Source organism: Otolemur garnettii, unplaced genomic scaffold (genome assembly GCF_000181295.1).
Source record: "Otolemur garnettii isolate 467f Iridium unplaced genomic scaffold, OtoGar3 scaffold00164, whole genome shotgun sequence".
Lineage (NCBI taxonomy): Eukaryota > Metazoa > Chordata > Mammalia > Primates > Galagidae > Otolemur > Otolemur garnettii.
In genome coordinates, this window is record NW_003852559.1 from 2,322,277 (window position 1) to 2,340,242 (window position 17,966).

General features: G+C 34.9%; 1 protein-coding gene across 1 annotated transcript in view; it reads right to left on the bottom strand.

Moving 5' to 3' along the window:
* Positions 1-504: 504 nt before the first annotated feature.
* The window catches only part of METTL14 (methyltransferase like 14), a 26,051-nt gene continuing 8,589 nt past the window's right edge, over positions 505-17,966 (bottom strand). The window contains exons 7-11 of the mRNA XM_012811559.2: positions 15,446-15,587; positions 11,630-11,722; positions 8,455-8,571; positions 7,005-7,215; positions 505-1,116 (exon numbers count right to left, since the gene is read on the bottom strand). Coding sequence (XP_012667013.1) covers positions 812-1,116; positions 7,005-7,215; positions 8,455-8,571; positions 11,630-11,722; positions 15,446-15,587 — 868 coding nt within the window. The 3' untranslated portion in view covers positions 505-811. The remainder of the gene's footprint in view (positions 1,117-7,004; positions 7,216-8,454; positions 8,572-11,629; positions 11,723-15,445; positions 15,588-17,966) is intronic.

Sequence of the window (17,966 nt, forward strand, 5' to 3'; positions counted from 1 at the left end):
TCTGTTGTTACCTCTGTTACTTTATTCTGCTAAGGAATATGTCTACACCAGAGTTCTAGCTCTTAGATATCTGTCCTCGTTTGGATCTTAGGAAGCACGATTAAGAGTCATACGTCACTACATAATTGAGATTATGACAATGAGCTTTTTCATTACTTTTTTTTTAAGTCTGTCTATCAAGTTCTGCTTCACTCCTGGGATCTCTACCTCCCCTATCAGATCAGATTTGGGAGGAGGTGATTTTGTTCAAAGTCTCTCAACTTCTTCAATACTTAATCATATCTGAATTTATTTAAGGTTAAAAAAAGAAGCCTACCTCTTTTTATTCTTTCATCAAGAAAACATTAAAACTCTGACGAAAGCTCACCATCTGTCCCAACTCCACTCTGTCAAGGCTCCCAGAAAGCTCCCCATTTGCTACGATAGCAGTGGGAGGATGCACATTACCCACTCCTGTGGGCACCACCATGATACCACAGACTGGACCTTTTCCAACTGTTCAACTATTTCTAAAAAGCAAAACTTTTGTAAGTAGTTGGAATTTATCAGAACAGATTCAGTCTCTGAAGTCTACTTGTGTTGCTCCATTCTGTTCATGTAGATGACAAGAGGCAGAATTGTTCATTTATCCTGAACAAAACCAGATAGTGTGTCGACAACTGCAAGGAGGTTGACTAAGATGCCTTCAGCTCAGAGAAACCAAAGTAAAGGTGCAAGCTTGAATTAAGTTCTAAAGTAAGTTTCCCACTTGAAATGAAAATGATAATAAAGACAGTTAGAGAGGCATTAACAGGATCAATGTCTTCAAAATTTATCGAGGTGGAAAACCACCTCTGTGTGCTCCTCCACGGCCCCCTCTAAAGCCACCTCTCTCTCCTCGGAAGTTAGATCGATTTCTTTCTCGTCCACGGCCAGCAGAAGTGCCACCTCTACCTCCGCCTCTCGGTGCTCCACCACCCCGATCAGATTTAGATTTGGGAGGAGGTGATTTGGGTCGAAGTCTCTCAATTTCTTCTGTACATCCAGTCAAGTAGGAGTTAGGGGCAGTGAAATAGGATGCATATGTTTCTGCATTGTAGTTACTATTTGTAAGTGTTGGTCCAACTGTGAGCCAGCCTGAAACGGAGGGAAAACAAGATTATTCTTTTTCTTTTCAGTTCTTTCTTATTTAACTTTCAGGGACTAGGTCAAATCCCCAATGTAGTCTTAAAGATGTCCCCATCACTCACCCTATACTGATCTCTATTATACAGAATGCACAGCACTATGGTCATATTTTAAAGATGTCATATTTACATATGTTGCTTCTCCTCCTAGACTGTAACTTTTGTAATATATCCTTCTCATTGTCTCCATCCATATTCTGTCTTTTGTGAGAATAGTGCTCAGAAAAACAAATTATATCACACGTTATACTGAATTTGAGCTCAGGAAATATTTATTAACTTATGTACCCTTCTCCTTATGGAAATGGTACCATCATTTTTTGGTTAAAATCTTGGAACCAACTTTTGCTGTATTCTCACTGATGTGTCCTAGAAACTCAACCACTGCCATGTTGCCCCTATTTATTCCCATCTTTTCATTGCGACTGCCACCCTCAAACTTAAACTTATTTTTCACAAGGACAGTCCTCTACTATACCACAACACGTAACAGATACACGTGTGTATATTGTCATCATCTCCCAACTTCTAGTTGCTCTTCCCTCTAAAAGTAAAAAATCTGAAGCAAAGCTTAAAACATGTCACTTCTCTGCTTAAAAACATTCTAGATTTTACACAAAGCCCAAATTCATAAATACAAAATGTTAAGTCTTGAACTAACTTTCCAATCACTTCTCATTAATGCTTTCCACAAACCTTTGTTTAACCCCTACTTTGTGCCCGTATTATTTTCTTTTCTATCCAGCTGACTTATTAAAATCTCACCCTTCAACATCCAATTCAAATATACTTTCTATATGAAATGAAAATTATTTCTCTCTTCTCAGAATTTCTATTGTACATTATACTTCTATAAGTAAAAAGGTATTTTTGTCAATTACATTGCTAGACAACTTTGCTTATAAGGATATTTTCTGATTAATTAAACTGTATCTGGAATGGGAGGAACTAGAAATTAACTATGAACACTCAATAGAAACACCATGCTTTGGGATTTCCTTGGGTGTGGTAATTCTTATAATTGGTACATATTTTGAGAAGAGTCTTGGAAATATGCCTCTGGAGTATTACAAGAGACATGAGATCCTTTGGAATAGGTCAAATCTTTAAGGATTAGGTTCTTTATTTATAAAATTAGATATACAATATCTCTGCCTCATCACCCTCAATGTTACTTCTTAGAATATTAGATGCATCAAAAATTGCCATAAAATGAGGCCTTTAACAGTGGCTCACACCTGTAATCCTAGCCCTCTGGGAGGCCAAGGCAGTGGATTGCCTGAGCTCATGGGTTCAAGACCAGCATGAACAAGAACAAGACCTCGTCTCTTAAAATAGCCAGGAGCTGTGGCATGTGGCTGTAGTCCCAGCTAGTCAGGAGGCTGAGGCAAGGGAATCGCTTGAGCTCAAGAGTTTGAGGTTGCTGTGAGCTATGACACCACAGCACTCTACTAAGGGCAAGAAAGTGAGACTGTCTCAAAAAGAAAAAAAAATTGCCATAAAATGAAAAAATATTCTGCTAGGAAAACATAGTAGCCATTTGTGTATGATACTTTGTTAAGAAATCTTCAGTATCTAACAGTGCATAAATACTGTTTCTTCAAATGTCATTTGAAGAAAAAAAAAAAAGATCTACCATATTGTTCTTTTTAGTTATCAACTAGTAGATGCCATGATAATGACAGAAGACACACCAGATCAATAAGCACATTCCACACTCTGCCATCACACTGACTGTTCAATCTGTGAGATTTTTACTTGCTCTCTTCTGGTTTGTTTCTTGGCATCTGTGTGGTACTGTGGCATCTGACACACAGACAAGGAGTAAGAAACAGAAAATTTAAAGATATAGTAAAAATAATTAATATTGCCTCTTCCCTGTCATATGGCCTCTTAAGCAAATAAAACATGCAAATCTTTGCCGAGTAAACTGGTTATAGAAGCCCAAAGATTCATTCCCTACCCCCTCAAATTCTTAACTACAACATTAGTGTTTTATACAAGTTCTAAAGATATCACAAAGAGCAGAGTAAAGTTAAAACAGCCTGGCATCACAATGAATTGGATTCATACAGCTACTTTTAACTTCTATTTTAAAGCCATGGCAAAATGGTATTTCCATGGTACATATGTGAAATAGCTTAGAATACCTTCTTGAGGAAGCAGTGTATTTGACGGCTCAGCCTAAATAAATTAAAGCCTCTTGAGCAGACTCTCTCAATTGCCCCTACTATTAATATTATTAAGGTGATTAACCCCCAAACACTAAGGAAACTTTTCTTCCTAATTTTATCTTACTACAGCTAATACTAAAATAATTTTTGTAATACTAGGCAAGAGTAAAGCATTAGATGAAGCTTATAAGTAATAAGTTAGATTTGTGCCTCGAAGACTTTAACTGATACAGATAAAAATAGAAGATATCCTACTTAAAAGACATAATATTTAATATAACCAAAGTGTGCAGAGTGGCCACAACTAATTGGATGAAGAACCCCCTCTGAAAATTAAATCATAAATAAGAATTGGCATGAGGCAAAATCTCTGTTTTAGTTGCTTCTTATACTTATAATACCTACACTTAACATTATCTACTGCCTCCTTAGGTTCTTCCACTCATTTAAAAAAAATTTATAGAGATCATTAAAATGATACTATAAGGCCATTAAAAATGATTATGAATAATTATTTAAAATGGAGAAAATATCTGATACAATACTGATGGAAAAATACAAAATGATGACTACAATTATGTAAAAATTTATATGTACAGGTTCTGATAGTACCATGTAAAAAATCAAAGTAATTCTTAGAGGTAGCGAGATTGACTTTTTTCCTCTTCAAACCTCTCCTAAATGTTGTTACTTTTACTTTTCAATTATTAAAAGATTACCATCTGATGTTTGCTTTTATTCTTCAAATGGTTTTGTTTTTTCTTATGTTTTTTGTTTCCTTAAAAAAGCAATTGGCACTGATGATTATTCCCATATTCAGGTGCTATTTGGGGGCAGGATAGGTTAATGGTGGAAGAGAAAAATCTGTTTCTTAATTACAAAATCAGAGCCATAACCTTGATATTATATGAACACCTATGCTTTCTTAATACACTTCTCTAGTTGAATATCTGTGACATTACTTTATCTTAAGCTACAAAATCTGTTGCCAAAATATTTTTACTTTCATTAAGAAAGTAAAAACATCCACAGAACTTCCAAATAAGTTGTTCATGTATATTTGCGGAAGTCTTAACAACTCTAAGTTCATGCAATACCTGTATATATACTATGTATACAATAACATATGCATGATCTCTAAGTATATTGAGGAAAAGTTGTTTTGAAAAAATTAAGGAAACTATACAGATTAAATCATATCATTCTCACTCTTTAAAAATCAATACGATTTTAATTTAGACTTTAATAATTCAAGGATTCATGCTGCAATCTCCAAGATAACCAATGAAAGAATAAAAGAATACCTAACAAGCTAATGAAAAGGACAAATGGAATAATAATTAATCATCCAAAAGAAATAAGAGAGAGAGGAACACAAAATAGATGGTGTCATTGTAAAATAGTGAGATGGTAATATATACCAAATGAATCAAGAATTACATTACATACAGATTGACTAAACAGTCTAATTAAATAAATATAAATTGAACGGTATATTTAATCATAAAAGATAGACCTTAAATGTAATGGTTGCAAAGCTGAAAGTAGATGAATGAAAATAATATGCCATATAAACACAAACCTAAGAAGTTGGAATAACTGCAATAATACCACATGAAGTAGAATTTAGGGCAGAAAACACAGGATAAGAAAGGACATTTCAGTAAGTATTAAGAAGATCAATCTACCAGGAAGGCATAAAAATTTTAAATGTACTTAATAAGAGCCCCAAATAGATATAAATAAAAAACTTGACAACTAAATAAAGAAAACCACCATAACAGATTTCAACAAACTAAGTAGTTTAAAACTATCAGTGAAGACAACTAATGACTTAACTAGCACACAATACTATAACCAAAACAAAAATAAAGTACATGTTCATTTCAAATGGACTTGGAATATTTATTACATTGAGTCATAAAGTTAATCCAACAAATTACAAAGAACTGAAATCAATCTGTGCTATCTGACAACAATATTAGGCAAAAAATAAATAAATTAAAAAAAATATGCCTGTAATCCTAACACTCTGGGAGGCCGAGGCGGGTACATTGCCTGAGCTCACAGGTTCAAGACCTGCCTGAGACAGAGTGAGACCTTGTCTCTAAACAAATAGCTGGGCGTTGTGGCAGGTGCCTGTAGTCCCAGCTAGTCAGGAGGCTGACGCAAGAGAATTACTTGAGCTCAAGAGTTTGAGGTTGCTGTGAGTATGACGCCATGGCACTCTACCGAGGATGACAAAGTAAGACTCTTGTCTCAAAAAATAAAATAAAATAAAGCAACACAATAGTGACTAACCAATGGATTAAGTATATAATAACAATGAAAATTAGATAATTATTATTTTTGAAATAATAAAAAAATTACATGTTAAACTTTTGGAATGCAGTAAAGCTGTGCTTAGAGAAATTTACAGGTCTAAATATAACACTATAATATGAAAAAGCTTAATACCAATAATCAAAACATACCTCAGATAAAAGATAAACTCAGAGAAAGCAGGAGAAGAAAACAAAAAATAAGAGCAGAAATTAATTAATTAAATCAAAACATGTAAAGAAAGAATGGGACCACAAGTACAAATTGGGACAAAGTGCTAGTAAAAAACACATCTGAAAAAGACTGCTACCCAAAATAAGCAAAGAACTCTTAAACATCAATAATAAGAAAGTGAACAACCTAATAAAAATGATAAAAGGCTTTAAGAGATACTTCACGAAAGAAGACCTACAGATAGCATTAAGCATACAAAAAGATGCTCCACACCACACACCATCAGGGATATGCAAACTAAAACAACCTATCACCACACACACATGAAAATGGCCAAAATCGAGAACACCACGACCACCAAGTGCTGGTGCTGATGCTCAGCGACAGCAACTCTTACTGCAGATGGAAATGCAGAATGGTGCAGCACTGTGGCAACTTGGAAGCAACAAGACACCCTTCAGTAGGTAAATGGGATCTCTTCAGCACTAAAATGCAAGTATGTAAATGGATAAATAAATGGTGGTACAACCAGAAAATGGGATACTACTCAGCACTAAAAAGAAATGAGCTATCAAGTCATGAAAAGATAGGAAGGAACCTTATATTACTAAATAAAAGAAGCCAATGTGAAAAGGCTACATACTGTATGATTCCGACTATATGACATTCTGGAAAAGGGAAATTATGGAATCAGTAAAAAAAATCAAGTGATTGCCAGGGGGTGAGGAGAGGACCGGACTAGGAAGTGCAGCACAGAGGATTTTCAGGGCAATGAAATTACTCAGTATGATACTATAATGACAGATATACATCATTTTACATTTGTCTAAACTCAGAGAACACACACCACCAAGAGTAAATTTTAGTGTAAACTACAGACATGGGGTGGCTATGACGTGTTAGTTGGCTCATCAGCTGTAACAAACATACCTTTAGGGTAAGGAATACTGATAACTGGGAAGGGCTGCGTGTGCAGGCACAGGGAGAACAGTTCTCCATACCTTCCTCTCAATTTTCCTGTGAACCTAAAACTGCACATATTTGAAGTACAGCAAAAAAAGGGGATTCAAATACATAAGAATTTCATTTTATACAGCAGCATGTCCTGCTTCTTAATACCTGTATCCTAAGGAATCATAAAGCTATTTTTTTTAAAGTGAGGTCCTACCTGGTCTAATTGTACTATCTCTTCCAAATAGATGAAGGCGTCTTCTCCCAAGACAAAAATGTTCAATTATATGAAAAATTTCTACAGGTTTTTCTATATTGCCAATTTCAGGTTCTTCGGTGATAATTAGGTCAATGTCAACATTAGCATGAATGAAGTCCCCGTCTGTGCTACGCTTCACAGTTCCTTTGATCCCCATGAGGCAATGTTCCTAAATAACAAGAACGGATCAATTAATCTCTTTTCATCAGCAGTAATATTTCACAATATTTTAGTTTTTTATGTCCTCAATCCAAAAAACCCTCATTTCTCTGAATCTTTGATAATACAGTTCTACACACAAAAACATGGTAAGAAAGCTCAGATCTCAGGATAAGTCAAGATTACCATATAAATAGGAAAAATAGTATTCTTGTATACTCTCACAACACTCTCAGAACACGTCATTTTTAACATCAGATGTGTGGGATTCCCACACCAAGCTATTCCTCACTTCTCCAACAACATTGGAATTCAATTCAATTCTGACACTAGTTAGTTACTGTAGACCTCATGCATAAGTCAAGAGTTTAGCCACACAAGACTGCTCTTCACTTCAGATACCAATCACAAGTCCACGTTCTGATTCTGATAGTCAATAATTCGGAGGCTCCCATGATCACCTTCTTGGGGGACATTTGTTAGAATAGCTCATAGAATTAAGAAAAGCCTTTAAATAAGACTTTACCTGTTTATTATAAAAGGATCCAACTCAGAAACAGCCAGATGGAAGAGATGCATAAAGCATCTCTGGGGGAAAAGAAGAGGAAATGGGAGAAGCTTCTATTAATATGCCCTTTCCAGGAATACCACCCTCCTAGCAACTCCACAGGTTCACCAACCCAGAAGCTCTACAGATACTGTCCTTGGGATTCTATGGAGGGTTCATTACACAGGCATGATTCCAGTCTAAGAAAGATTTAACAAGAAAGACCTTCCCACCAACAGCTCCTTAAAGAATAAAGAACAAAAACTATTAAAGCCTAATACTAGTGGGTCAGTCATAAAGTAGTTCTCAGAGGAGAACTCATAAAGGAAAAAGAAGGGAAGAAGAGAAATATATCTCTAAGCTAGCCAGTTATGAGTCTTGTTCCCATCTTCTAAGCCCAAACAAAGGGAAAAATTACAGGGGTCAGAGGTTATCAAAAGCCCATATCTAACTTAGAAATACAGCAGTTGACGACATATAGGAATAAAGACTCCCCTCTCTAGCACGATGGGGGACAGGCTAAGATAGTGACTAAAATATAGTACTTTAAAAACATCCTGGATGTATTCCCATAATGCTCAATGCTATTTTTACAGATCTAAGAAAAGGACCTTCCCACCAAAATTAATTAAATAGATGTGATTTAGAAAAGCTTGATTAAAATAATAAAAATCACAAAAACAAAACAAAAAAGGTAATTACCTTTGTTCTTTGAAAGACAGCCTTTGGATCTAAAGTTTTAGTCTTCCCAGGATTGTTTTTATTGGTTTTAATCCAACAAATATCTTCACATCTTCTGTAACCCCACTTTCGTAAACACTAGAAATCAAAGAATTAAAAACTCCTTAACTTAAAGAAAAAAACAATACTTAAAGAAATAACCAACCAGTATTAAAAAACTTGAGACACTAAATTCCAAGGTGTTACAGTAATTTTGTTAGTATAATATAGAAGAAAAGAAATGCCAGTCTTCAAATATACAGAAATAATACAGAATCACATATATGCCTTCTGGACATTAATATGCATATATAGTTAAATACTGAAACTTAATCATATCCAAATTCTCTTTTTTTTTTCTTTTTGCAGTTTTTGGCAGGGGCTGGGTTTGAACCCACCACGTCCAGCATATGGGGCCAGCGCCCCACTCCTTTGAGCCACAGGCGCCACCCCACACCCAAATTCTTTAATACTACCTTCTATTCTCATCTATACTGGGTTTTATTTATTTATTTATTTATTAGAGACAGAGTCTCACTTTGTTGTTCTCCTTAGAGAGCTGTGATGCCAGCAACCTCCAGCTCTTGGGCTTAGGTGATTCTCTTGCCTCAGCCTCCCGAGTAGCTGGGACTACAGGCACCCACCACAACACCTGGCTATTTTTTGTTGCAGTTTGGCCGAGGCCAGGTTCGAACCGCCACCTTTGGTATATGGGGCTGGCACCCTACTCATTGAGCCACAGGTGCCACCCAATACTAGGTTTTAAATTGTAAGAAAATACTCTGACCCTCTATTATCGCAAAATAGTCCAAAAGATAATTTGATTCCTGCCACCTCAATTTTCTATTTTTCTTACAAAGCTATACACTGTTGAACATGTTCTAACTGATAATGATAACTTCCTTTCAAATGAGAACTTAAAAAAATTTTTTTTTTGGCCAGGGCTGGGTTTAAACCCGCCACTTCTGGCATATGGGGCCAGCACCCTATTCCTTTGAGCCACAGGCGCTGCCCTAAACTTTTAATTTTATATTTAATGCTAACAACCACAAAAAGTTTTGACTTAAAATTGTTACATATACATCTTATTGGGTAAAATTATACTTTCATCTTTATAAAATCTAGAAAGTAGATTTATGAACTTTAGTGTCCTAGGATCTGTAATATATACAAATACAACAAATACTGGCCGAACCAATTCTGAGAGCCTAACATAAGCAGCTACTCAGCAGTGGTTCTCAACCTTCCTAACGCCGCAATGCACTTTCTTTGTTAAAAAGGGGTCACGCCCCACAGGTTGAGAACTGCTGAGCTACTGTCTAGTTGCTGGGAATTAAAACACAAATAACATACAGTCCCTATCCCAAGTCACGTTAAGAGTAAATGAGAGGGGGCAGCGCCTGTGGCTCAAAGGAGGAAGGCACCAGCCCCATATGCTGGAGGTGGCGGGTTCAAACCCAGCTCCTGCCAAAAAAAACTGCAAAAAAGAAAAAAGAATAAATGAGGGGAAATAAATGGCATATTACAATATGGTTAGTACTATGATTAAGTACATATAAAGATACAGTGAAGCATAAAACATACACACTTTTCAGAAATGTTCATTGTGTAAACTGAGATACACTTCAAAATAAAAACTTAGATTTTTATTTTAAAATCTCAAAATCAATACCTATTCCTATCACTAAATATATACTTAGAACTGGTGTTCAGTAACATCATAGTAACCTAATCCTACATGATCTAATCTACTAATTGACCAAAAGCTCAAGAGTATTTCTCATGCTGAATTATTTTTATAGTCACTTTTGGCCAAACTCTGCTTTCACTAATATGATAAACTGCTACACAAATAAATAAAACAAAACCTCTTCATCAGTTTCAACCTAATTCAGGGTGTGGGAGAAAAGACGAAAGGCAGACATTAAAGTTAAAAAAAGTAAATACCAATAAACCTGTAAACACATATGGTACATTTCTTTCTATCTTAATTTGCCATAGCATCTTGGGGCGCCACCACCACCACCAAAAAAAAAAAAAAAAAAAAGAAGAAGAAAAAGATACCTAATTAAAATACAGTTAAAGTCTTACTCTTTAAGTTAATAAATGACAGAAGCAATGATGTAACCCAACAGCCTCAAACTGAGACTCCTAGAAGGACCTTTTTGCCCAAAGTCTCACGGTTGAATAGTACCTGAATTGAGACCAAAATTGAAGATTCTCTCTCTCTTTTCTTTTCTTTTTTTTATTTTTTTGACACAGTCTCACTCTGTTGTCCACACTAGGGTGCCATGGCCTCAAACTAGCCATTGCAACCTCAAACTTCCAGCTATCCCCCTGCCTCAGTCTTCTGACTAGCTAGGATGACAGGTACCCACCACAATACTAGGCTCATTTTTCTTTTTTAGTAGAGCCTGATTCTCACTCTTGCTTAGGCTGGTCTTGAACTCCTGAGCTTAAGGGATCCTCCTGCCTTGGCTTCCTCAAGTGCCAGGAATAGAGTCACGGTAAGAGTACAGGGTTTGCCCAAACTGAAGACTCTTGATACGTCATCACAACAATCCCATTATTTTTTATTAAAACAGCATACGCTATTTTGTTTCCTTTTAGCAAAATACAATTAAAAAAAAAAAAGCTCTGAAATCCAACTAATACAAAGTACCTAAAATAAGTTTGAGTGTTAAAACTTTTTTCTCACATTCATTCATTCATTCAAAATATGTGTTCCATATACTATGTCACTTCTCCAGTTTGATTATACTTCAATTTAGAATTCAGTAATCAATGCTATTCAGAATGACACTTTTTAGCTGCTCATAAAGAGGAGTAAATGACATTGACTAGCTTATTTTTGAGTTGGTTAATTCACAGTTTCAAATCTCTAAACTATTTTCTTCCTGCAGTTGTAATAATTTATACATATTTTTCTTTATTTTAAGTAAATTATATTTTTAAAGAGCTACATTTATCCCTCTTGCTAGTTAACTGATTAATGGGTACTGTCTTTCATTCTTTTCTGTACATTTTTTTCCTTCTGAATTATTTGAGAACTATCTAAGAAACAAAAGATAAAATAACAACCTTCAAACTTCTTATGCAAAATATTTTCAGTTTTTTCTTCTGAACTTAAAATTCCACTTTAAAAAAATCACCTTACCACTCTTCCAAGGTCCAATCCCTCCCCAGAACCACACCAGAGAAAAATAAACGATCGAGGTGCTGCAATCTCATCAATTTCTAACTTCATAATCTGTAAGAAACCAAAACAATATTGCATGAAAGTAGCTCATTTCTCATTTATCTTATATCCAAAAGAATAACCATCAAAATTTATCAGGATTCTCAGTAGATGTGAGAATGAACTAAATTGATGGAAAATAAAATTTAAATTTATTTAAAATTACTTGTTCCACTGCTGTTTTAATATTATATAACACACACATACACATAAATACACTTGCTTTTATATGAAAATAACTTAGATGAAACCTTATTTATAGAATTATGGATCTTCTAAGATGGAACTTCAGAGACATTCTACAGCAATGTTATACTGTTTACCAAAAAAAAAAAAAAAAATGCAAAGAGGTTAAGGGAGCCCAAAGTTAAGGGTAAAATTAAAATGAAATATAATATTTGGGGAGGACTGTGGTTTCCAGTATCTATCTGTAGAACAGTTTTTAATAAATCAACATACATATATTCTTGTAACTATTTTAAGTCTGAAATGTCAAAAAAAAAGATAATACTCTTTTGACTCTGTAATTCTAAAAGCTAAGCATTGATATTCTAAATAAATGCTAATGTGCTTAACTAAAATAGACTGATCACTAATGAGTCACTAATGTGAAAAAGAATTCTTATGAAACTAAAATACTTTTCTTATTTACACTTTATTTATTATATTAATTACTGGTATTTTCCTTAGAATAATATCACATGGGGTAAGAGTTTAGGACTTAGGGTCCAGACAAAACTTTTCATATGTCAGTCAGAGTTGAAATTCCGTGAAAATAAATTGAAATCAAGAATTTCCATATAAAATGGAATTTATTTCAAAAACTGTATTACTCAGGCATATATAGTTGAAGTTCTGTGCCTTTCTCACCAAATTTTACAAATTAGGTAGAGAAAACAAGTTTTAATCTAACTATTAAATAAGACATAGTAAGATAAATTATTTAAATTTTCTTCTCTTTTGACCAAAAATAGTTTTTAATATTAATTCTCAATTTCAACAAGAATATGAGGAACCAGACATTTCTAAACACTACTGGAAGGAATGCAAATTTGTATAACCCATTGGGAAAACTGCTCAGCAAGTAATAATAGCAAGAATGTGAAGTCTTTAATTCTAAATTTTGAGAATACTATATTCTGTATACTTTTCTGATTTTTCAACAATAAGTACAAATAATACTTATAAACAGGGGGGAGGGGAGATTTCTTTTTTACATCATAAGAACCATAAAATAAAGTAAATAAAAATACTAGGAATCTTAAAGGTAACAGAAAAACCTTCAAGAAGAAAGAACTAAAGCCAAATCTTGACAAGTAAGTATTACTGATATTAAGAATAGTTAACCACCAATAATGCAGAAAGTCACATGCAAGGATTCAAAGAGATTTCCTATGAAACATCAGCCTTATAGCTTCAATCCTTTCTTTAGCCTACCTCTCTTCTGGAATGGTAGTTAACTATTCTTAATATCAGTAATACTTTGAATTACTACATGTGACTTTCTGCATTAATGGTAGTTAACTATTCTTAGTATCAGTAATACTTATCCCTGAGCTCTTGCTCAGGCTGGTCTCTAATTAATGACCTCATGTTGTGATTATACTCTCCTTGAAATTCTCTATTCCCTTGGTTTCTGTGACATTCCTACTCTCCTGGTTCTCATTCATCTCTGATCTATGTTTTTTATATTTCTTTTATACATGCTCCTTAGATCTAATGCTTCTCCAGGTTTTATTGTCAGTCCATATTTTAACTTGAGACACAATTCCAGGACAAACTTAACTATCTGCATGTGTTTAATGTGATAACTCTCTAAAATGTGTATTTTGAGACCAGATCTGTGAGCCCTTTGAGTTTCATATTCCTCTTACCTCTTCCAGTTGAGTATCTAACATATGCCCCCAAATCAATATTATCAATATTATCTGAGCCCTCTATTTCTGCTTCTCTTCCTTGATTTACTCAGTTGATAGTAACTCAGTCCATTTAACTCAAGATAAAAACCTTGAGCTCTTGCCCCCATCTCAATCACTCAACCTTACCAAGTGTATCTCTTAAACACTACTGAATTATCACTTTCTTTCTATTTTTACTCACTTTAATTCAGGGTTCCTTCTTCTCAGAACTAGTTCTGTAAGAGTCTTCTAATTGCTCCCCTTTCTCTAGAATTCTTTCCCTCTAGTCCAGTCTCCAGACACCAATTTGACCATTTTACTAAATTGGTTTAAACCCCTCCCAGCTTCAGAATAAAAGGACAAGTTCCTAAGATCCCATTTCAAGACAGTCCTAACCCACGTTTTAACAATACCGACCTGTACATTGCCTCCCCACTCAGAAACCAGATATTGGCTTTTCTTCCATCCCTTCTGCTTGGAACCCCTACCCCAATCTTTCTTTATCTGGTCAATTCCAACTAATCTATTAATATTTATAATTATTCAGCTGTCATCTCTTCTATGTTCATATGTCCCATCTTCCCAGGCTTGGTCAGTTATTCTTGTATCATCCTACACAGTCTTTCATTACGCAACCAACAAAATAACGTAATTATCAGTTCAGGTCAACGTTTGTTCAATTAAACCGTACATTCCTAAGGTAAAATAAGAAGTCTTATTCATCTGTGAATCTCAACTACCTAGCACATTGTCCAGAACAGAGTGGTACTCAATAGCTGTATTATTTTTGTTCTTGATCAGTAAAACATACCTACCGTAACTAACTGAAGTTATCAGCTTGCTTAATTCTATTCAGGAATATATAACTTTACCACATTATACTGCACTGAAATTCTGCGTTTATATATCCTTTGCATCCATACTATACTATACGTTCTTTTTTTTTTTTTGAGACAGAGTCTTACTCTCTCTGACCCAGAGTAAAGTACAATGGTGTCATCAGTCATTACCACTCACTGCAACTTCAAACTCTTGGGCTCATGCAATCCTCTTGCCTTAGCCTACCAAGTAGTTGGGACTATAGGCACCACTATCCCTAGCTAGTTTTTTCTACTGATGGTAGAGATGGAGTTTTGCTCTTGCTCAGGCTGGTCTCTAATTCCTGATCTCAAGCAATCCTGCCATCTCAGCATTCCAGAGTGCTAGATTATAAGTGTGAGCCACCTCACTAACCCTACAAGGTCTTTAAACAGTAGCAATCGTAATTTTATATCCTGTAGAACCACCATAGTTGGCCACCTCCTTAAGTTGACCTAATTTTAATAAACTAGACATGTACCACATGTACAGTAGTAGGCCTAGTTCCATGTTGAACACCTCTATATGTGGACCGGTTTGTTACAGTCTCTTGGGTGGTCGACTTACAGAAGTTCTACTGTATATACACAGGCTAGGCACAGTGGCTCTTGCCTCTTACCATGGCATCTAGGAGGCTAAGGTGAGAGATTGCTCAGGTCAGGACTTAGATGTTACTGATACTAATCAAGTGCAAAATAAGTTACAATTATTCTGTTAGCTTTGAGATTTTTTTCTAGCTATATATGCAAGGACTTTAAGACTGGAATTGTGAGTCTTCTACAGCCTACTCACTACTTGCTTAATTTTTGCATTAGAAAGAAAAATAAAATTAAAGATAATGTACTATTTGCTAATGTAACTTGAACCTCCAGCAATATATACTGTAAACCTATATTTATAATTCCTGCAAAACTAGGGATATTTATAATCTCACTTTCTGATCAAATAATTCATTACAATGTAGAAAGTTTCATCATACATCATCCCAAGTCCAGCATTTTTCATTAGCAGTGATGCCAGTCTCTCTATAATATTCTTCCAAAGGGGGTTCCAGAAGAATAACATCAAATTTGGGTGTTAGTTCTCTGATGTCAAAGGCTTCTATATCTGCTTGTAAATACCTAGTTGATTAAAACATAAAAAAAGAGTAAAAGATTTTCAAATATGACTCACATATGGTAATAAAAAATTTCTTAAATATTACTAAACATTATTACCAAACATTATTTTTAAAATGATCATGAGCTAATTACTAAATGTTTTTCATGGAAGGTCTTCTTTCTCTAGTATAGACATTCAACCAACCTCCACTATTCCTCCCTAAGTCATGGACACAATTACACTATAAAATAAAAATCATACTATTCCTCACATATATCTAGAATGAATTCTTGTCTGATTTTTACATTGAAAATTCATACTCAGATGTAACTTTCTGAACCCCTGTCCATTGTCACCTGAATTTTCTAAGGAATGCCATATTACTTTTCCCTAATTATTTAGTTAGGTTAGAAAAACTACTTCACTATGTGTTTTAAATTCATCCTTCTAAAAAACAGTATCTAAGGCTGGGCATGGTGGCTCATCCTATAATCTCAGCACTCTGGAAGACTACGTGGGATGTATTGCTTGAGCTTAGGAGTTTGAAATCAGCTTGAGCAAGAACAAGACCCCCTCTCTAAAAATAGCCTGGTATTGTGGTAGACACCTGCAGTCCCAGCTACTACGGAGGCTGAGGCAAGACAATCCCAAAAATTTGAGTTAAGCCCAAGAGTTTGAGGTTGCTGTGAGCTATAACACCATGGCACTCTACCAAAGGTGTCAAAGTGAGACTCTGTCTCAAAAAGTAAATAAAATAAATAAATAAAAATGAACTTAATTTTTATTAAATATGAAAAAATAAAAATAGCATCTAAATATTGACATAATTTTTCTTATAGTAGGTTGTTCATTATTAAAAATGTCTATATTAATAAACTTTTTATGCTAACATAAATTACTCCTAGCCTTTCCTGAGGTTATTTTCACATAGTATTAAAGTATTTTAAATCTAAACTATTCTGAATGTAAGAGTGTTTTTAAATAGAATGAATCTTAGAGTACACATACAAGGTTAGACAACTCAGTTTCAACTCATGGCTCAGTATCACTACAGACACCTTTGAAATACTCCCCTTGGGAAGCTATGCACCAACACTGGCACCTAGTTCATCCTTCAAAGTAATTTTGGAACTCTTTTTCTGGAATGGCTACCAGAGCTGTCTGACAATTAAGTTCACAAACTCCTCCTACAAAAAGTACTTTGAAAGGTGGACTACGCACTGGTGTGTGTTAGTGCACAGCTTCCTATGGAAGTATAGTGACCAGTGATAGAGGTGAAGTACCCAGCACTTTTTCTAGAATGACTTCATGAACTTAAGTGATCAACCTCATATGACGGCAGCTCTGATGGCTATTCCAGTAAAAGTTCCAAAATTCTTTTGAAGGGTGAACAGGCACTGATGGTGGTGCATAACTTCCCAAGGGAAGTACTTCAAAGGTGACTATAGTGATATTCAGCAATCAGGTATATAGTACTTTTTCCAGGATGAGTTCACAAACTTAACTGTCCAACCTCATATGTTTTAGGGATTATATACTTAATTTCTGCCCCTCTCCCATTACTCATGATCATGTATTAGTATTGCTGTCAGCCCAGTATATATTTTACCATAACATGACTAGAAATGTTAATAACATTTGAAACAGTTTAACCCAAAATATAAATTTAGTAATAATAGTTTACAGATATTATGACTTAATGCCATAAATACTTTCTGTGAACGATTCGTTTTATAGTGTACTACTCATTAGCTCACTCATGCCCTCAGTGGGAAACGGACATTTCTCATTTCTTGTCATGATGGCTTTTCCAGTAATTTACAGGATGCTTTTGTTAAATAACAAAACATTTAAAGGTAAATATGAAACAAACATTCTCTAATTTCAAAGACCTTATGCTACATATACATCTCTGAGAAAAGCATTATTCTGTTTAGCAAAGATGAAAATGAATTACCACATTTCAAATTGTTAAGAATAGTATCTCAGAGGCTGGGCACAATGGGTTACACCTATAATCCTAGCACTCCAGGAGGCTAAGCAGGTGAATTACTCAAGCTCAGGAATTCTAGACCAGCCTGAGCTAGAGTGAGACCCCATCTCTTCTAAAAACAGAACAAATTAGGTGGGCCTTGTGGGGGACGCCTGTAGTCCCAGCTACTTGGGATGCTGAGGCAAGAGGATTGCTCAAGCCCAAGTTTGTGGTTGCTATGAGCTCTGATGACACCAGGGCACTTTACCCAGGGCAACACAGTCAAACTCTGTATCAAAAAAAAAAAAAAAAAAAAAAAATATCAAAATTTGGACTTTTCACTGCTCAACTAAGTTGCTGTGAGATTTTACCTGAAGGGAGCAGTAAGACCTCCAAGTGAGACCATTGGTTCAATTACAGTGTCCTT